The sequence below is a fragment of the Vanacampus margaritifer genome, chromosome 3 (assembly GCF_051991255.1).
Source record: "Vanacampus margaritifer isolate UIUO_Vmar chromosome 3, RoL_Vmar_1.0, whole genome shotgun sequence".
Taxonomy (NCBI): Eukaryota; Metazoa; Chordata; class Actinopteri; order Syngnathiformes; family Syngnathidae; genus Vanacampus; species Vanacampus margaritifer.
Window position 1 is genome coordinate 25500201 of NC_135434.1, and position 22503 is coordinate 25522703.

General features: G+C 38.8%; 1 protein-coding gene across 3 annotated transcripts in view; it reads left to right on the forward strand.

The window, feature by feature from the left end:
* The first annotated feature begins 438 nt into the window (after positions 1-438).
* LOC144049241 (TNF receptor-associated factor 2-like) overlaps positions 439-22503 on the forward strand; it is a 29748-nt gene continuing 7683 nt past the window's right edge. The window contains exons 1-7 of one of the 3 annotated variants that reach the window (XM_077561975.1): positions 439-847; positions 2002-2080; positions 2693-2791; positions 4312-4473; positions 10550-10624; positions 10765-10839; positions 14895-15380. In XM_077561975.1, the coding sequence (XP_077418101.1) occupies positions 660-847; positions 2002-2080; positions 2693-2791; positions 4312-4473; positions 10550-10624; positions 10765-10839; positions 14895-15380 (1164 nt within the window). In that variant the 5' untranslated portion in view covers positions 439-659. The remainder of the gene's footprint in view (positions 848-2001; positions 2081-2692; positions 2792-4311; positions 4474-10549; positions 10625-10764; positions 10840-14894; positions 15381-22503) is intronic. The other 2 variants (XM_077561976.1, XM_077561977.1) reach the window with 2 other exon arrangements.

Genomic DNA, 22503 nt, shown 5'->3' on the forward strand with positions numbered 1-22503 from the left:
GTATCTTCATTCTCCATTACTGTATCAGTTCAAATCTCTGAGATCAAATCTCTCCGGAAAATGTTTGAAATACGTTTTTATCTCTTAGTAGCAATGAAATCCCAACCAATATGCTTTGAGAAGAGTTTAGACAACAAATACTTAAATTCAATCTAGCCTATATATCCGAAAATGATTGAACCTTTTCTAAATCAGAATCGTAAACGAGTTAATCAGCTCAAGGCGCGATATATGTATATTTTTAATAATAATAATAAAAAAGTAGAAGAAGAAGAGGAAGAAGAAGAAACAGAAGAAGTAGAAGCAGAAGAAGAAGAAGAAAAAGAAAATGAAAGAGAAAATGAAAGAGAAAATGAAAGAGGTTTCGGTTGGCCCAACCCACATCCATCCACATCATCCATCTTTTTTATACTACTGGCTCTTTCCTGTTGTGCTTGCTCCGCCTCGCGGTCGAAAAAACAAACAAAAACAAAACGCACCAGTGAGCACAGCATCCTCTAGTGGTACTTAATTCGGGATTCCATTTTTTACGAATGTCATACTATGTTTTACGTGTTTTTGTGTATGGAGGTATTTATTTTGGTCACGTAGTGTTTCCTACTTTGCTTTCTTGAACACACCCCAGTGAGTGAGTACCCCTATATTGTTCAAAGGGAATAATGGCTGCGCAGGAGCCGTCTCCACCATCTTCCTTGGAAGGAAACAAACCAGGCTTCCCAAAGAAAATTTTAGCCAACAACCTCGAGGACAAGCATTTGTGCAATTCTTGCCTGAAAATCCTGCGAAGGCCCTTACAGGCGCAATGTGGTCACCGCTTTTGTTCGTTCTGTTTCAACAAAATAGTGAGGTGGGTGTCATGGTTGCTGACGAGCTAGCAGTCTTACATTTATTTACAACCACTAATGGACGCTTCTGTATATATTGTCACATGCAACGAATAACATGTTTAATTGTAGCATTCACGTTAGAGAAATATACTCTAAAATTGGCGTACGGACATAACACTTAATCATAACTTTATCCATTTTAAAGGACTTGGCTTTACAATGTCATCATATTCACGTTGACTGTGATTTTGTATTGAGTTGCATTTGGATAATGTTATCTAAATAGAGTAATTATAAAGTGTTACGGTACATTATTTGTATATTCATCGATTAGCTGGGCAACGTTAACCACAGCAATTTTGGGGGGAGTTTGGATGACATTGGTTATGGTGCATATAACGGTGCTAACGGTGTTCTATATGCATCTGCTTATTTAATTAAATATGCTTCGTACTTATACTGTTACAGAGAAAATTGTGTTTGTTTTGTTTGTATCTACACTATTAGTGAGTAATATACCAGAGTTTATTATAAATTGTTGAAGAAACAATACAAAGCCAATTAGCAACTGTTTATCAATATGCTATAAAAAGCTAAATTACCCAACTTAGACTGCAACTGTCAGTTTATAAAATATTACTTTGCATTGGTTGTAAGTTATAGTATTGTACAGTTGTAGTGTTGTAAGTTATTTTTGCTTTTGCTTTTTGTACATGTTCGAAAACAAAATAATCAATCAAAATTAATCATTAATTTATTTTTAGTGCGGTGAAGGTGTATTGTATGAGGTTTTGAATGAATTTCTACACCTCACGAGCTCCATATAATCATTTTAACAATTTGTGATAACCTTTAACTTGTAACACTATTATGAGATTTGTCAATCTAGCTGAAATACATCTGTTGAAATTAAATTCCTATGTGTACTGTATATGTAAATGTAATTTGATTGATACTACAAGGCTGATTCCTACTTTTTTCCCATATATTGTACAGTATTTTGATACCATTACTTGCCATTTAGTCTAATACAACCAAATGCAAACAATCTTATAGGTAAGCTCAGTGCCATGCTCTGTATCCTTAGTGTGACACAATGTACTTATGTATATAGTTTGACAATAACAATAGCACAAAATATTTGTTTGTGGAATAATAATGTGTTGTCATGTAGTTCTGGACCCGAGAAATGCAGCGCTTGCATCAAAGAAGAATTATTTGAGGAACCCACCTCGATTCTCAAACTAGGAGGTGTAAGTACATCTTTACCTTTAACGTGTCTATTAATTATAGGAAATTAATAGGGATGTAACAATAATGGCAATATCGCAATATTAAAATTGCCACGATATCGTCATCATCTTGTTACTATAGTAAAAGCAGCAAAAATCATCACTTTTCGCCTGCTTCAGCTGAACACATCACTGTAAACTATAGACCACGACACTTTGCGCCGCTGATCCAATAGGAACACATGACAATGAAATGAATGGCCAAGCATATCTCTTTGTCATTGCTGTTATTATGTAAAAAAAAAAATTCAATATCATGAGCATTTTTCTTTCTTTGTTTCTTTCTTTTCTTTGTCTCTTCCTTTCTGCAATATTCTGAGTTGTGTGAGCTTTTTTATATCGCCAACCTTACCATATTGTGATAATTATCATATCATGAAGTTCTTAATGGGATTAAATTGTATTGGGAGTATTGTGAGGTTTGGATATCGTTACATCCGTAGAAACTAACATAATTTAAGTGATGAAAAGTAGGAAGATAGTGATACTGTAAAGAGCACTGCTGCATCACTTTTAACATACACACCAGCCTTCTAATGGACTTCTAATGGAATCCCCTGCTCTTCACTCCAGGCTTTTCCAGACAATGCAGCTCGGAGAGAAGTGGAAGCCTTGGCAGCCATTTGCCCCAATGAAGGATGCACGTGGTCAGGAACTATTAAAGATTTTGAGGTGTGTATTATTGCAAGTATTTAACTAAATATAATTTAACTTTAATTTAACTTGTGATGAATGTAAAACCTTATTTTTCCCTCACTGGTAGACTCTTGTACAGTGAGTCAATTGCATCGCCGGCATCAGGCCAAAACCTTCTACGTTATCAGAAAGGAAAGCTTAAGTTTGGTTCAAATAGAGAGCAGGTGTTTGCCTTGTGGACTGTGTCAAGACTATGATTCCACAGGTGAGGAGCCTTAGACCTAAAGGCTGAACCTCCCATCCTACTTTAAAAATGTGTTCAGAATGACAAGTCGTGGTAATTTTAAGCAGTGGGAGTGTATTGTGAGTACGAATGGTTGTTCGTCTATGTGTGCCTTGTGATGGCTGGCACCAGTTCAGTGTTTATCCTGCCTCCCGCCCATTGACAGCTCATTTCTTAAGTGCCAATGAAATAATTGATCAAATTTCTGTATTAAGCCCGTATCTCGCTGAACGGCGCAGGCTTGCGTGGGTACGCACACATAGCAGGGTTTGCTTTTTTGGCAGGCTTCCTTTAGTGTTGCAAAACGTTGTAAAGACACTTGCCAGTCCCTCTCAAACCCTCTTTATACTCAAACCGTTTTTCTTGTCGCCATCAAATTTTGAACAAGCTCAAAATTTCTCTGCGACAAGAAAAACGCTTTAAGAGCATGACGACGCCTTGAAAGAGTGCAGCAAGTGCATTTGCAACATTTTGCAACATTGAACAAAGCAAAACTAAGCAACACTTGCGACGTGCGTACACCCTCGCAAGCCTGCGCCGCCCTGTGAGATACGGGCTTTAGGATGTTGTGATCAATACTAGTCAGATCTAACAGGACAAGTCTTGACTTTGACTTCAGCCTTTATTTTCCCCAACGGGAAATTCTTTTCCACGTCCACAGTGCATATTTGACAGCAGACATAGACAAGACAATAACAAATATAAAATAGACAGAGTACACTCAGCCTCGACCTGCTGTTCAAAAATTCAATGGCTGAGGCAATCAGGCTCTTTCCAAACCGTTATTTGTGTACTGTCTGTAAAGAAGGGCTAAGCAGACACCTATGTGGCGCCCCAGTTCAGAATTAAGACCTTTGTCTGAAGCAGCATGGAGGTCGTTGTAACCTTTACTAGTACTGCTTCAGTGCTAAGATGTGTTGTAAACCCTGACTTGCTTTTCAGAAATTCATGTCGCTGTGAAGTCCGGTTCTGGGTATACTCTGCCTCTTGGCCTGAACTTAGCTGAGACGCACTTCAGCAGTTACACACAACTCTAGTGATGACAATTGGTACCAAAAATAGATGGATAACATATACTGTAAATACAGGTGGACAAAATAGTAGCAGAGATAAACTGCTGAAGAAAACAATCATATTAAAATTTTTTATTTGCCATTCATTACCTGCTCTTTTATCACTTCAAAACTTGAACAGAAATTGTGACGTTTCAAATGATGCAGTCTTTTAAATCTATGTTCACTCATTTCAAAACATTGTTGCTGATTCCCTGCAGACTTGCCATGAGGGCCACTGTGACTTTGCCATCATCTTGTGCCCTTCCTGCAAAGAGCTGATGAGAGCCAACGAACAGGAGCATCACGATGAGAGAGAATGTCCTGAGAGGACACTCAACTGCAAATACTGCAAAGAACCGTTCCTTTTAAAGAACATCAAGGTGAGATGTTCTACCATGCTCACTATATAGGTTTGTAGATTTTTTGTTTAGGAATGTTATGCTATTGTAAGAGGAATTTCTACTCTGTTGGTGTAATGGTTCACTCTCCTGACCAAAGTGCAAGCAGCGTGGGTTCACTTGAGTTTACACTCAGTGATCGTGTGAATGTGAGTGTGAGAAGTCTGTCTTTTCCTATTAGTGGTTGAACTGACTAGTTGGCGTGTCCATTTTACCACTGATGATGATAGCTTGAAGTAAATTAATCGGCAGTCACGGGTTTCGGCATTTAACACCACGAACATCTTGCTGAAATCAACAGGCCGGTTGCTATGCACAGACGTATACTGTAGCAGCAGTACCTCAAGCATGTGGAAATATTTTTAATAGACTGGTAGCATGATCACTTGCAATGTACTGCAAGTGTATCCGTGTCACTAACCCTAGCTCATGAACAGCCAAAATCCTTACATCAGGGAATTCACCAAACACCTTTCAAAGATAGACCATATGCTGTAGCATCTACTTACAAGACAAGACAAGTGGTCCATCAATAACCTTTTTATTGTGAAAAAGAGCGCTCAATATTGCCAACAATTATTTTCAGCGAATTCTTCATCCCGCACACATGCTCTTCTTCAAACAATTCACATAAAACAACTACATGTTTGATACAATGCATTATTGCAAATCCTTCCTTCTTGTATTTTTAAATACCGTTATTTACTATTATTGCAACTGAAGCAGTTGTGTTACATAAATTTATTTTTGTTTTACAAGTTCCAACTGCACAGGAGGCCATTAAGCTATCTGAATGTGTTTAGACCCGTTTTCACTGAAGGCCACTTCAGCATAATGATATTATTAGCAACTGAATGTAACATAAAATGTAATGTAAAATAAAATGTAAATTAAACTCAGAATAAAGTTTTTTTTTTTAATTACATAATTCCTCAACATAGATACAAACCTAATTCCCCAAAAGTTGAGACACTATACAAATTGTGAATAAAAATTGAATGTAATTATGTGGAAGTGCCAAATTTGAATATTTTATTCAGAATAGAACATAGAGAACAGGTCAAAAGTTTAAACTGAGAAAATGTATCATTTTAAGGGAAAAAATATGTTAATTGTAGATTTCATGGTGCCAACAAATCTAAAAAAAAGTTGGCACAGGTAGTGCACAGCTGGAAAACCAGTTACCACTAATGAGTTCCATTGGCAACTTAATTGGAATATAAAAAGAGCTTCTCGGAGTGGCAGTGTCTTTTAGAAGCGAAGATGGGTAGAGAATCACTAATTCCTCCAATGTCGCGCAGAAATATAGTGGAGAAATATCAGAAAGGTGTTAACCAGCGAAAAATTGCAAAAAGGTTGAAGTAATTATCATCTACAGTGCATAACATCATCCAAAGATTCTGAAAATCTGGAACAATCTCTGTGTGTAAGGGTCAAGGCCGAAAAATTATACTGGATGCCCATGATCTTTGGGCCCCGGCACTGCACCGCAAACAGGAATGCTTACTGTAAGGGAAATCACAGAAATGGCTCAGCAATACATCCAGAAAACATTGTGGGTGAACACAATCCAGCGTGCCAGCCGCCGTTGCCAGATGAAACTCGACAGTACAAAGAAGAAGCCATTTCTAAAGCAGACCAAGAAGCGCAGGCGTTTCTCTGGGCCAGGGGTTCTTTAAAATGGAGTGTGGCAAAGTGGAAACCCGTTTTGTGGTCAGACGAATCACGATTCGAAGTTCTTTGTGGAAAACTGGGGCGCTATATAATACTGACTAAAGAGGACAAGGACAACCCAAGTTGTTACCAGCACTCAGTTTATAAACCTACATCTGTGATGGTATAGGGATGCATGAGTGCGTGTGGCATGGGCAGCTTCCACATCTGGAAAAGCATCGTCAATGCAGAAAGGTATATTCAGATTGGAGAACAACATATGCTCCCATCCAGGCATCATCACTTTCAGAGAAGATCTTGCATTTCTCAACACGATAATGCCAGACCACATGCAGCACCAATTACAACATCATGGCTGCGTAGGAAAAGGATCCGGGTATTGAAATGGACAGCCTGCAGTCCACTTCTTTCACTTCTAGAGCACATTTGGCGCATCATAAAGGGGAAAGTGCAACAAAGAAAGCCCAAGACAGTTGAACAGTTAGAGAGACGCGTGTTAGACAAGAATGGGACAGCATTCCTATTTCTAAACTTGAGAAACTTGTCTCCTCGATCCCCAGACGTTTGCAGACTGTTGCAAGAAGAAGAGAGGATGCCTGACAGTGGTGAAAAGGGCCTTGTCCCATTTTTTGGGAAATTAGTTGACACCATGGAATTTTAAATCAACATAGTTTTCCCTTAAAATGATACATTTTCTCAGTTTAAACTTTTGACCCGTTCTCTATGTTATATTGTGAAAAAAATATAAAAAATTGGCACTTCCACATAATTGCATTCAGTTTTTATTCACAATTTGTATAGTGTCCCAACTTTTTTGGAATTGGGTTTGGAAAACAAATTTAAAAAAATACTGGTACTTGTTGCTCTGTTATTAATTTAACATAAATCCTTTCAAATTGTCAGGTTAAGAAACCCACATTTCTCCATCAGTCATTGTTCAAGCTATCACAAATTAATGAAGAAAATATTATCAAACAGCTGTTATAACATTAAATTACATTTGTTCAATTTTTTTTCATAGTTGAGAAGAGCAGTAAAACATTTGGAAGCTGCTAAGAACATATTGCTGGCGTCCGGACGAAAAGTCACTATTTGGTCAAAACTACGAATGAACACGTGTTATGTACTAACGGTACTAAAAAAAAAAAGTGAAATAATTGAAAACATGTTTTATATTCAAATTTCTTCAAAATAGTCAGTGATAATTTTTTGCACTCTTGGCATTCCCTCGATGAGCTTCAAGAGTTGTAACCTGAAATGCTTTTCCAACAGTAGCCTTTTGAAGTTTCCAGATGTAAGAATGCCACGAATGTGCAAAACAGTAATAAAAGGAAGGGGTGGCTATTTTGAACGACTAGAATCTAAAACATGTTTTCAGTTATTTCACCTTTTTTAAAGTACATAACTCCACATGTGTTCATTCTTAGTTGCGATGCCTTTAGTGAGAATCTACAGTGTAAATCCTAGTAATGAGAATAAAGCAAACACATTGAATGATATGTGTGTGTGTCCAAACTTTTGGCCTGTACTGTATATACTATTGGTTCGTCCACACGTGTAAATGTTATTTTTACAAACTATACTGACCAATCTAAAGTGTTGAAAATGCCCCTTCTGGGGTCTCCTGAAAAGTGACTGTTTTGGAGTTTTGGCCCGACGCTAGCCAGACAGACAGATGTAACATATTTACAAAAGCAAATAGGTGCAAACAGCATGTGCACCTGGTTGGGAACTACCTATTTAGACCTTCAGCATGCACTGCTTAACGCACTGTGTGAAAAAAACTTAGAAGGTCAGGTGAATTATTCAGCCCTAATAAGGCTAGTATTGTTTTTGATTATGACTGTTGTGAACAAATAGTCAAATTCAAAATGACATTGCAATCTAGTTGAATGAAAATTTCAGAACTTAAAGGCTACAATTTGTGGAACAAGAACTTTATTCTATTTTTGTATGTGTATATATTTTATTTATATATTTATTTATTGTCACGATGAGTTTAGTAGTGGACTCCTCAGGGTCTATTTTCGTAGACTGGAGCCCGTGCGCTCGAGTTTTTATTTTATTTGTTTTATGCTAGAGCAGTGGTGTCCAAACTCGGTCCTCGGGGGCCGGTAGTCCTGCAGGTTTTGGAGGTTTCCCTGCTCCAACGCACCTGTTTCAATCAACAGGATTGTTATCAGGCTTAGTAGAGCTTGCTGATGAGCTTCAGCTGTGTTGGAGGAGAGAAATATCCAAAACCTGCGGGACTACCGGCCCCCGAGGACCGAGTTTGGACACCACTGAGCTAGAGAATACAAAAGGCTTTGATGCAACCTCTCAACTGCAAAGAACGGTTGAAGAAATGCTAGTTATTACACAAAGGCCAGCAGGTGGCAGCAGAGCATGAGAAATGAATCAGGCCATGTTGAAAAAACCCTCAGTTACTCAGAATTCTAAATAGATTTGTGATTAATGATGGAACTTAGCTATATTCTAATGCTAATTGCTGCAAAACGGAAACAGATAGAAATATACTTTTTTTCCTGATGAAAGAAGATACTTTAATCTTTCTTTTGGTAGGTTTCATGTTGTTTTAGCAATAGAACACAATAGTCAAAATTCAGTAAACAGCCAGGAGTGAAGGGGATTGTTTCTGTGAAAATGGCTGGGAGTGAATGAGTTAACGGGCGGAACTTCATCTTGGTGCCAGGGTAATTCTGGCCTAGTCTGTTTGGTGTTGTCTTGTGCCTCATTGGGTGTTCCGGTTCACAAAGCTGCTTCGCCTCAGGCCCACCTGACAATTTGGCCACAGAAATTAGACTGCGCTCGACGTCAAGACAGGGGAATTTCATTCATCAAAATCTGTGGCACAATTCCTCTGACTCATTGTAGAAATGAATTAATTGAACAAATTATGAGCATTATCACCTTAAGAGCACCGTAGTGACCACGCGACACAACTGTTGGGGTGGGAGGTTCACTCATGGACGTATAGTTCTGAGTGTAATTAAAATGTTTATATGCGGCTTTCGCACAGTCAAAGCACTTGATTGATTATTGAACATATAAACACATGATAAGATATGAAAATAAAAATTTAAAGAAATAAAAGGAAAATAATCAATAGATGTCATAGATCAATGCAGTTTACATGTTCAAAGGGATTAGGAAAAAGTACAAGAACTTATCTAGTCTTTCACATTGGATACGTTATTCACATACTTGCACAATCACACTCTGGTGACAGTAAACTATGTAAGCACCCAGAGCTGACAGAGACGTGGCTGCCATTGTGTGCCGACGGCTTCTCCAACCACCACCAAACATGCGCACCAGCCATACGTCAGTGTGGGAATTACTGGAGGCAATGTGTGTTAAGTGTCTTGCTCCAAGGGCACACGACACATGACTTATAGAGAGGTCTAGCTTTGGAACCATGGCCGCCACTTCTGAGCAACGGCCACCACAAATAAGGAATGCCGCTACGATTGGCCAAGAAAAGGTTTTGTTCCATCCCACAACAACGCACAACTCCGCCAACGCTCAATTGTACCTGCGCAAAGTCTAGGAAAATACCAAAAGAAAGAAAACTCCACCCATGCGCACAGTGAGATTTTGCGCGAGACTTGCACTAGGGATGAACATGTGTTTACATATCATTGTTTCAACATGTTTATATATTATTATTTCACGAAACATGAACTGTTGAATGGATAAAGTCTCACTTTTTTTTTTCATATTATTCTTGGAATCCGATTTATGACTTACTTAAATTTAGGCCACACTTTTTTGGTAGAGTTTTGTGACGTTGTCGTAGTGAATGCTAAAATTACAGCAAGTCACAGTGTTTAGTAGTAACTGAACTGTAATTGAGGGAGATTCAGTAAGTAAATTTGAATATTAATTCATGGTTCAATTGCCTTACTTTTTATATGGGCGTAAACCTCACATGTAAAACCAAAAGATTTATGTAAAATAAAGCTGATATTGTTTGTTGTAGTAGAGATGAATTTATTGGAATGAATTATCTTTAAAATACTTAAATATGCTTATAGTAGCGCCCTCCTGTCCGTGCAGCAAAACTATGGCTGGTGGTGGGTGGTTGTGTTGGTCGGGATCACGTGTCACACTTGGAGGCATCGGGTGTGCTAGGCGGTCTAGGCTGCTGCTTCAGTTGGTGCTTAGTCAGTGTATTTTTTTTAGGCTTTGCATCATAAAGCACAATTGCGGACGCACACATCAAAAGGTGTGCATCCGTCAATGATGGGCCTGTTCTAACAACGGTTTTGCCCAGCTCAGGTAATTAAGATATGTCTATTAGTATAAGAAGTATTGAAATAATAATTATAGGATACTATGTCAGGCTTCTGACTGAATTGTTCTTTTGTAATTTGTTTTTTAGGCTCATGATGAAATTTGTCCGAAGTACCCAATGATCTGTGAAGGTTGCGCAAAGAAAAAGATACCCAGAGAAAAGGTATCCCAAATATGGTCCTTAAGTTTTTTTTTTTTTTTTTAATTCATAATTCTCTTCTCATTTACTCTCATTTAGCTGGGGATCTAACTCAACTAAATAATCTGTAGATCATTCGCTTCTTTAATTTTTTTGTTTTGCAGTATGTGGACCATATTAAGTTCTGCAGTAAATTTAAAGCACCATGCAGATTTCATGTTGTTGGCTGCAATACGTCTGTAAGTAGACATTTTCATCATAATTTGCTGTGTGTGACACTCGCTCACGTAATAACTGCTGAATAATTTTTCAATTTACAGTAACTAATACAACATGATATTAACACACTGGTGGCAAGACCATAACAAAAGTTTCTTGGCAATGTATCCAACATTTTACGATGATTGGAAATAGTTATTCTTCAACAGTTATTACAGATTGCTGCCAATATACTGTACAAAGATTTTTTTTTTTTCCCACAACTCTTCAAAGACGACATGAAGCATAAAGACTTGTGATGCTAAACTACACAAAGTAATTTTACTTTAAAGGTCAAGATAGGGTACTGAGAAACAATCATTGTACTACCTTACCAATTGTTGTCACAGCATGCCAAAGAAGACAATATTAATAATTAACACTACAATTAGAAGAAAAAATGAAAAGGAAATGCAGTATACTGCCTGCTCGTTTACGGTTTTCTGCCTAATAGATTAGGAGTCTTAAACTCTTTAAAAAAAAAGCATATTCATTAAAATTTAGAGGCATTTCATGACAATTGACTGCTACATACTCCATAACACAGGTGACACTTGTTAGCGCATTAGTGGTACAGTAGACCTGTGGGTGGCTTTCTTACTCCTAGTAAGCAAATTGGAGTTAAGTTAAGAATCTAAAGTCTGGCACACACATAAGGATTTTTCAAATCTTAATTTTTTTTAATTTTTTTTTAATCTTTGTTAGACCCCACACATAAGGATAAAAAAAAATCAGGCATTAACAGTTTTGGTCTTATTGTGTGTGTGGGGTGCTCAGATAATCTCATCACAGATCCCCACACACATAAAGATTATCTTCTACCACTGGTCAAGAATCCAGTCTTCCGAGGGCACGTGACTTCACAAACACGAAGACAACCAGACACTTCCGGGTATGCGCCGGTGATTGCCCAATGTTTCAGAAGGGGACAGGATACCGTACTGTACTGTACATATTTTTACACGCAGAATTGCTACTTATAGTTATCACACAATTCACGGGAAAGGCGCTTGTGGCTTGTTTTAACCACTCCGTATTCAGAAAATGGATGGATGCACTTCGGGTAGGATATTTATTTGTTTTATGTGCGGGAACTTACTCGTTCATCATGTCAGAGCGGTTATTTGATTAGCTACATTCTGCTCGCGTCACAGTATGCGGAGTCACCTCCCTCAACTTTTTTTTTTTTTTTCGTTGTAACTATTGAACATGTTCATTATTTAATATTGTCAGCCTCGAATGGTTTTGAACCCAATTATCGGGACATATACACTCTTAACACAGTTCACACATAAAGATAACCTTATAAGACAATCTTATAAGACATAAGATTGTTGGGCGTTTGACATCCTTGGTCGGGAAGGGGCAAAATCGTGACAAAAACAGCCCGATTGTCTTTATGTGTGTACCTAGCTTAAGGGGCTCATCAGCCACGAATGCCCCTGAACCTTGATCACAAGCTGCACTTAACCTTCGTCTTGTGTTAACTTTCTGTTACCATCTCTTATGTTAATGGGTCGGTTTCGACCCCTGTCTTAAATCAGCTGTAAAATACACTAAAAACAAGTAGATATCATCCAATTTATTTCTCATCTTTTGGTTGGCTTGTTAGGCTTCCATCCATGAAAATATTAGTTTTAATGTTTTTGGTGTGGGCTTCTGGGCCTTTTTTGTCAGTATACCCCTCGATTTCAATTTAAAAAAATGGTAAAATAAACACCAAGAGAATCATATAAATAAATAAAAGGTTGTTGTGTTACCTGACTATTACTGGGGGCTATTAGAACACATCTCTTGAATTAATTCATTTTATTTATTTATTAATTTAAATATTATTGACTATAGTAACATCTATGGTGTGACGGGTCGATTTCGACCCATATATATGTTTACTTCAAGAAAAATGCAAAAAAGTATTTTTTCAGCAGTAGAACTTTAATATAAACACAAAATGAAAAGCAAGTGATAATGTGACCCTGCAGCCCAGTAGTCATATCGAGGACCACACGTTTTCCTTGTTTTTTCTCAGGAATGCCACTCGCAGCTTTGCCTGTGTAAATCTGTAGCTTCCATGCATAGCTGGTTTTTGCATCGCAGGCTGCCCAGATTTTTATGCCGTACTTCCCTGGCTTACTGGGTATGTATTGCAGGAAGGGGCATTTTCCTCGGAAAGGGACAAGACGTTCATCGACTGTCACCACTGGCCCTGGGGTGAACATCAGTGGAAGGAGTTGCGTCCATCTCTCCCAGACATCCCTGATGGGGGCAAGCTTGTCAGATCTTGCTCTGCTATTTCGGTTGTCAAATCTGAGGACTCTTGATATCATTCGAAAGGTCTGAAGTGACATTGTTGCCCGGAAAATATTTCTGCCTGTCGATGCAGAAGCAGTGGCCTCATTGCAGGATCTGTACACTCCAGCAAGAAGAAGAACACCAATGTAAGCATCCAGATATTCCTCATCAATGTCTTTCCACATGTCGTCATGGACTTTTTTTCCTTCAAGGTTTGTCATAGCCATGATGACTCTTTTTAGTGACAATGGCATGAATAGCTCGAAACATGTCTTGATGTCACTGACTCTAGTCACAGCAAACCTTGTGATTCCAGGGGTCATTTTTATGACATTTGCAGCAGCTGCCCTGCCATGTACATCATGAGGTACTGAGCTCCAAAAGATCTTACAATTTTTGGACTTGAATCTTTCAGTGGGAGGAGGCTCACCACCAGTGACCTCCTCATCAGACTCATCAGATATGTCTGTGTCTTCTGGATGATACTCCACATTGTCTTCCTCCTCAGAAACTGTTCATTGTGTCCTCTTCCTCATTTTCATCAAAAAGATTATCCAGAACTTGGGTCGCTGAAAATCTTCTTCTCATGTTAGTATGCTGCAAATTGGAGATGTGCACTCTGCAAGTCAAATGACCCTTCAAATGAATGACTTGACCTTACACGTCAGGACATGCCCATCTCTGTTAGTTTTGTTTTTGTGCAGGTGTACTGGAAAACACGGCAAAATGAGAATCCCCTACAGCTCACAGGATTGGGAGAGGAGCTGGCTGTCAGTGTGTTGGCTGACAGTGCAGTTTTGGCTCTAATTATTGCTTTATAATCTTATTTTTATAACTGGGTCGAAACCGACCCTAACAACACAAATGTAACAATTTCAACCAGAGCATTTTAGAATTTAGTGAAATCCTTTTTTTTTTGTTTTATTTTGTTGAAATAGAGGTTCCTGACAAAGTCAAAAAGCCTTGATGCAATAAACTAATTTATATGGTTCTTTTATGCATGTTAAACCTAAAAATGGTTCGCTGCCGACCCTAACACAAGACGAAGGTATAATCACCGTTGATCAAACACTCCGACTGGAATATTGTTAATTGTCATTGAAAGTAAATTTGAATAAATATGTAATTTAATTACATTTGATTTTTTTTGTACCTGTAGTTCAGTGTCAGTGTAATAAATTGAACATAAATCGGTGACTCTGGTGCATGTTTACTGTATGCTTAAAAGCTCCATTATTTATTTCTTGTGTGCTTGTGCTGTTTTTTTTAAAAATTTAATTTACTTTTATTACTTACGTACTATACATCATCACCATATTGTTTTTGCTGGGATTGTATACCTAGGGGTCACTCACCAACGTCACATAATGGGATATTGTGATTTCTTATGAATGTTGTAGGTGTGATCATTTGAAAATGTAAACAATTTAGATATAAAAGAAATGTTATAAATTGATGTGTACCTCTTTTCTACTTTAACTCATTGTTGGTAATTATCATGAGAAATCATTGCCATGATCAGTGTGACTATACAGATGAATGACATTAATTAAAAATCATAACATAATTAGAGGTACTTTGAGCAGGTTTGTTCTAATTTCAGAATTGGGTATCAAACTGGGAGTACTTTGCATTAATCAGTACCCAAGAAGTAGCTCTGTTTCAAAAAGGTTGGTGACCCCTGGTGCTTTCAATAATGACTGTTTGGTTCTTAATGCATGATAGTTTCTTCTTCAATATCCAGGTGGAGAAGGAGAAGATCCATGACCATGAGCGTCAATGTTCGTATGAACACCTCAACCTGCTTCTGCATTTCATCATGGGTATCAAGGTGAGCCTGGAGAGCCTGCAGCCTCAGAGCCTGGAGGTAGCAGGCCACAAGCTGCAGGAGCTCCACCAGTCCCTAAGAGACTTAGAACTAAAGATGAGCCAGCTTGGTGGAGGTGGCGCTGCAGCTTCCGTGCAGGGTGCATGTGCACAGACCCTCACCACCTCCTTCACGCCACTGCCCAGTGCTGTGGGTGCTGCCTTGGAGCTGCAGCTTCAAAGCGAAAAGACCAAGGTAGTCGAGCTGAGTCGACGCTGCCAAGAGCTGGAGCTTAAAGTAAATACATTCGAGAACATCATTTGTGTCCTCAACCGAGAGATGGAACGCTCCTGCACCACCATGGAAGCCTACAACCGGCAACACAGACTGGACCAGGACAAAATTGAGATCCTCAATAACAAGGTGACAAATTAAACACTGAAAATTTCTTTCTATAGGTCAAAATGTTGATATTGCATTTTGTATAGGAAAGGCAATGTTTTAACTGGGTTGGAGCGCACCGGTACAGAGCTGTTTCATTAAAAAAAAAAATCCCTTGAGCATTCAGGTACTTCTCAACATGCAAAGAATGCACTGTCAGCGTTCCTGTACACTTTAATGTTTTGATCTTGCAAAATGCTGCTCCGCCGCGCACCGCTCATCACATCACCGAGCGCACACTTTCTGTCATCTGATGGTGCATTTAGAGCTTCTCCCATACTTATTGGTACAACCGTACACCAAACATTGTGAGGTAGCGTGGCTCAGTGGTAGAGTCGTCATCTTGCAACTCAGAGGTTGTAGGTTAGATCCCATGCCATTATGACCACGTCGAAGTATCCTGAGCACAATACTGAACTCCCAGTTGCTCCTGATGCTGCGTCATCAGTTGCTGAATGTCATGAGTAGTCGAATGTAAAGCGCTGTGAGGGCCTTGTAAGATGGAAAAGCGCTGTATATATGAAGTACCATTTACCATCTTGCAGAGACTCGCATTACCCATACAATTATGTACTTTTCGAGAGGAGTGTGCATGTGACGTTCAAGTCGCCCACTTTAAATATGATGCTAGCTGACCCAAAAGCGTGTGTATGACTGTAGCTCTTGAATTAACAAAATACAATAAAAACGCTATCATGCTGCCCTGGCACAAAGCGTCAAAAAGAACAGTGTCAGAATCACAGGTGGATTCACAGGCTGACACAGCACGGACGTATATGATAACCTGGACTGCTAATGCTGAAGCGAGAAGTGAAGCCATCACGCGTAGCCAATCGCTTACAGTAAGTTGAATAAATAATAATTATTTTTTTACAAATAAGTGTGGGAGAGGCTCTAAATGCACATTTCATCAGTAAGAAAGTGAATATAAATTTTATCTATGGAGACGTGTCTATGCACAATGGTCAGGTGCTGGTGGGCAGCAGGAACTCGTGTATAACAGCCAGCAACAAGCTTCAAGAGTTTATTTGAGAGAAACAATGCGTTGAGCGTCATCAGGTTCACCTAAAATCTGACACAATCCCTTCCAGTTGTGCTTAAGTGCTACAGATCACATGACTTTAAAAAATATATATTTATACACAATTTAAGCAATACACAATAGCAGGCACCAATAACAGTATTACATTCACCACAAAAGGCAACAACATCACCAAAAAACAACTCAAATCCTGTGATTCATTGATTCCAAGAGGTTCAACAGTGGATAGTTCATGAATCCAAAAAGCTTCTCTTCTCAGAAACTGTTTGATGATATCACCACCTTAGATTAGACGCTACTCTTTCGATACCAATAAATCTGAGGGAAGCTGCAGAACCATGATTTTTATCTTTATAATGTCTGGTAATAGCATAATCAAAATTATTATTTCTAATATCCGTTTTATGCTCTGCAATCTGCAATTTTAGATTACGCTTTGTTTGGCCAACATACATCATTCCACATGGGCAAATGAGTACATAAATAACATGTGTGGAAAGACAATCAATTATTTTATCTTGAATTTCTTACCCGAACGAGGATGATTAAAATATTTTTTTAAATCAATTGTGTTGGCACAATGTGCACATTTTCCACATCTGTAGTTCAGCAGAGCAAGCCAATTAGTTGGTGAAGGTTTGACATACATAGAATTGACAACAGTGTCTCTCACATTTGTTACCTCTTTTAAAACAAAATCGGGGTCTGGAGTCTGATCGATGGTTTAAACTAGGATCACATTTTAGTATATTGCAATGTTTATTGATAATATGTTTAACTTGCTTTGAAGCTGTAGAATATTCAGACACATAAGTGATTCTATTTGCATTTTCATGCTGAGAAGGTGGGGGGCTTAATAGTTCTTCCCTCTCCCTTTTATTAGCCTCTTCAATCGCCATATCAATTGTGTCAATGTCATAGCCCCGCTGTTAAAAAAGTTCAGCCATTTCTTGAGCCTTAATGTGGTAATTTTCAATCTGATGAACTGCCTATAAGGAATGTTTTTAATGAGATGATCGGGATGAAAACTGGTTGCATGTAAAACAGTGTTCCTGTCGGTATTTTTATGATTTTGGTTTTATCACTATCTAGATTTCTATTGTAATTCACAGAAATAAGCACATCTAAGAAGTGGATTTTGGACTATATCCATAGTGAATTTCAAATTAGAATATGTAGTGTTAATGTAGTCCAAGTGAATAAAGATCATCTTCAGTGCCTGTAAATCACATCAATATATCATCAATAAATCTGCGAAAAAATAAAATCTTCCCACAGAATGGATTATTGTTGAAAATATGTTTTCTTCCCCTGCGATTGGCTGGCAACCAGTTCATGGTGTACTCCGCCTACTGCCCGAAGCCAGCTGGGATAGGCTCAAGCGCCCCCCGCGACCCTTGTGAGGAAAAGCGGTTAAGAAAATGGATGGATGGATGGATGTTTTCTTCCCACAATCCCATCTATAAGTTAGCATAGTTGGGGGTGAAAGGTGATCCCATAGTTGGGCCTTGAATCTGAAGATTTTTTTTATTTTTATATATCAAACATGAAGTAATTTAATGCTACTGAACGTAGAATATTCCATTTCGAATTGCTACTACCACCTGCTGACGAAAAATGAAACTGCACATACCTTTCTTCACATACACAGACAGGGCGCGTGAAATTCCAACCCGAATCCAGTCTGAAAACTATTGGCCAGAGGCTTGCAGGAGTACCCATTGTAAACAGCTACGGTGTTAATCTACTAATTAGAAGGCATATCAGTCATAAATGGTCAAATAAAAAGCTTATTGTAAAGTTATTTTGGGGAAAAAAGTTCCATATTGCAACTTTAACTTCAACGCATTGTTTGCTCTCAAATAAACTCTTGAAGTGAAGTTCTGTCAGTGTGCAGGGATTCTTTTTTCTGGTTGTTATAAATTCTATCTTATAAATTATTTTTCCAAGTGCTACTCAAAGATTTGTCTGCATCGTGTTTTCAAAACCATCAACAATTAAATGTAAGCAAAGCCCATCAAGAAAAAAAAGAACTCACTGATAACAATGTTTTCAGCGGGGGAAAAAACAAACAAAATTTGTCAATAACAAACGGGTTACTGATCATGATTGATCAGAATTGGTCCCAAGCACAAGTTCTGTGTTTTCCTCAAAGTTACACGTGACTGATACTGATGATGACACAGGACAATACGCTAATCTTGCAAGTGAAAAGCAGCAAGCTAAGAGTTTTTGGAGCACTCTCAAAATGAACTCAGTTTTCTTTTTTTTGCATGTGGTTTTTGTACTGAAACTGTTTTATTTTTTTTAGATACATAGAATAAATAAATAAAATTTGCAAATAGCCTACAGGAACTATTGCCATGGCGTTTACATTATTTGAATGTTAGCTTTAAACATTATACACATCAATGTGCAGGGTGCTTTATAAAAATGTTTTTTTCATATATTTGTTTGATCACGTGAATGGCACCAATTTGGTGGAATCACCCATATAAAGCGGAATGAGGGAATCCTCTATTTTAGTCCATTTGATTAGTTCAATGGTAAACAACACATTTATATGGTCATTTAAAGGCTTGCTAAAATGCCGAGTCAAAGCAGTGACTTCTCTCATCTACAAACTTGACACTATTGATTTATGACCTTGTTAAATGCCACCAGTGGTGAACAAACTAAAGTTACGTGGTTTGGAGTGTCATAGTTGCTAACCTGTCTGTGGTGTTATCAACTGTTGCCATTTAGAGAGGAAGCTGTCTTGATCCGTATTTGTTTGGTTTCGTATTTGGTTTTGCTTCATGTTATGTCTTGTGGTTCATGTCTTTCTCATTATGGTTTTGTGTCCACCTGTTTGTCAGCCCCTGTGTCTACCAAACAGATCCCTCAGCCACTTGTCGTGTCCAGCTGTTTCTCATTGTCTCGTTGCTCTACTTGTATTGAGGCCCCGTCCACACGAAAGCTAGTTTCAATGTATCCTCACAAGTTTCCACACGATGGCGCAGTTTCGGAGCTTGAAACTGATCACTTTTGAAACCGGCCAGTGGAAAGATTTCAATACGCTGTGGGCCTCCGTCTAAACACCATATGCAGGATAATCCTCCAGTGATGATGTAATGGTCGCAGCTTGATGACGACGCATTGTCGCAGGTTAATGACGAATGCTCCAATTTTCGCGTGACTGCGCGTGAACCGCCAGTCTGTCAACAACAATGGCGGATAGCCGTGTCATAGTCGTTTTGCGCAGCCTCCTTTGCTTATGCTTTTGCAGCAAGTTCCTGGTTTCTGTTCAGTTCTTGTTTGATCATTTCGTTTGCTTCAGCTCTTCATCCTGTGGTCTGTTTCACAAAGCAGGTTTAGTGAGAACTCTGGGTCAAGAAACCCTGAAATGTGGGAAACTGCGTTTTCTGTTTCAGAAAGGGAGGTAACTGAAACCAGAGGAAAAGCGGTAACTCTAGCCTGTTTCATAAAAAGAGGTAATTTAAGCTCTCGGTCAGTTACCATAGTAACATGTTCCATGAACCAAACCTGGTCGGTTGCAGGTTTTAGGAGTTATCGGAAAGTGTAGAAGAATCAGCAAAGAAGACGATCACTTTTTTAAAAAACTTTATTGTAATCTACAGAACAAACATGGCTTTGCAAACATCAAAACAACATGAAAAAGACGAACACATGAGAAGTGACAATGGCGGGTGATTCAAGTGCAACACCGCTTGTTGAACGTGGGAATAAAGAAGCAAAATATTTTTGCTGCAAAAGCATGAGCAAACTAAGGATTCTGCGCAAAACAACTACGACACGGCTATCTGACATTGTTGTTGACAGACTGACGGTTTGCGCGCAGTCTCGTGAGAATTGCCGCATACGTCATCAATGTGCGACAATGCGTCGTCATCGAGCTGCGACCATTACGTCATCACTGGAGGAGTATCCTGTATATGGTGTCCAGACGGACGCATACGGGGTGCGTATTAAAATCTTTCCACTCTGGAGCCCGGTTTCAAAAGTGATCGCTTTCAAGCTCCAAAACCGCGCCATCATATGGACGAACGGCTTAAACGGTTGGAAACTTGTGAGGATACATTGAAACTGGCTTACGTGTGAATAGATAGAAGCAAACTGACAAGACAACGAGAGATACCTGGACAAGACACAAGTGGCTGGGGGAGATGATTGGATGACACAAGGGAACAGGTGGACACAAAACCATAACGAGAAAGACATGAGCCACAAGAAAAGACATAACATGATCATGATCATGATACGGATCATGACAGAGGCTTCTTTATATCAGGCAAGGCAGACTTAGTATCTTTCGGCTTGCTTTTCCCTCCAAGCAGACTAACAATCCGCTCTGCCTCTGCGTAGGAGGCGTGTCTGTGGGTGCACGTTATGTGTGTGTGTGTGTGTGTGTGCGTGTGTGTGTGTCTGTTTGTGCCTGCGGCTCTGTTGTTCTTCATTTCCTTTGGGCTTTTCCCTTCAGGGGTCACCACAGCTAATCAATTGCCTCCATCTAACCCTGTCCTCTGCATCCTCTGCTCTCACACCAGCTACCTCCATGTTTTCTTTAACTACATCGATAAACATCCTCTTTGGTCTTCCTCTAGACATTCTGCCTAACATTTGGAAACTCAGCATCCTTCTCCCAATATACTGACTATCTCTCCTCTGGACATGCCCAAACCTTCTCAGTCTGGCCTCTCTGACTTTATCTCCAAAGCCTCTAACATGTGCAGTCCCTCTGATGTACTCATTCCTGATTCTATCCATCCTTGTCATTCCCAAAGAGAACCTCAGCATCTTCATCTCTGCAACCTCCAGCTAAACCTCCTATCTTTTCCTCCAACAGTATGGCTGGTCTCACCACAGTTTTATAAACCCTTGTATGTTTGATTTGGCCAAAGTTTTACGGCCGATGCCTTTCCTGACACAACCCTCTGTATTTATCCGGGCTTGAGACCGGCACAAGAAGACACTGGCTTGTTACTGTCACCAATTACATCGCTACTTAACAAAAAAAAAACCTAACATTTTTACAATATAAAACTATTACGCATTTGGTTTATTTTGTAGCTTTCTGACCTGCAACAGTTGAATAAGAGGAGTATCGCACTTACTTAGGAAAATATTATTATTATTATTATTATTATTATTATTATTATTATTATTATTATTATTATAGGTAATTAATGTGTGTTAAAGCAGGTGTATTCCACTCTTTTCCATGTCGCTGTTCTGTATGAACGGCATGACATGGAAGAAATAAAAAGGTCTAAAGGAAAAAAAATGTCTACCTGACCATGTTTGTTCTTCAGAGCCATAACAGAGGCACTGCACATGTTTTGTAAAGGTATTCTGCACCTCATAAGTGTGAAGTTAAATACACACACTCACTTTACCTGCCCTGTTGTGTTCAAAACAGTTTTCACTGTCTAAGAAAAATTGTATGTATCTCCAGATACTCGTGTAGATTTCTAATTGTACAAGATGTTTTGTCACTGTGTGAAAGCGCAGTTTCTGCAGTATCCCACATTGCTGGGTTCTGTTCTAAAAGCAAAAGTGGCTTCTTAATAGCTTGATAGAGTTAACCTTTTACTTAAATACAGTTATATCTAGAAGACCTGAATAAGCTTAAAGATGATTTATTATTCTAGGAAGAACAACAACCATAGCTGTGTTATTGTGCTGACAAGAAGTGTCAACACTCGTTAGTTATGGAACTTGTCTTGGGCTTCTCCTATACATTTATAAGTCACATCATATGCTATGCTCTGATTACCATTGTCTTCTCAAATCCCAGAAAGATGGTCCTGTCTGGTTTTAATGAAGCAGTAACTATGTCCTAATGCAGTGCTTGTCTTTTTTTTTCCTGTTAGGACCCCCAAGAAGAGGAAAACATTTTAAAATACAATAAAAAATAAAAATGGTGCCAGCGGATACTATTTAGCCCCAAGATCAACTTGATAGCCCTAGGGGATGTTCTAAAATTGCTCACCAGTGATGGGACACTGTGACTTTCTAATAAAAAATACAAGAAGAACGTGAACATCTATCCATCCATCCATT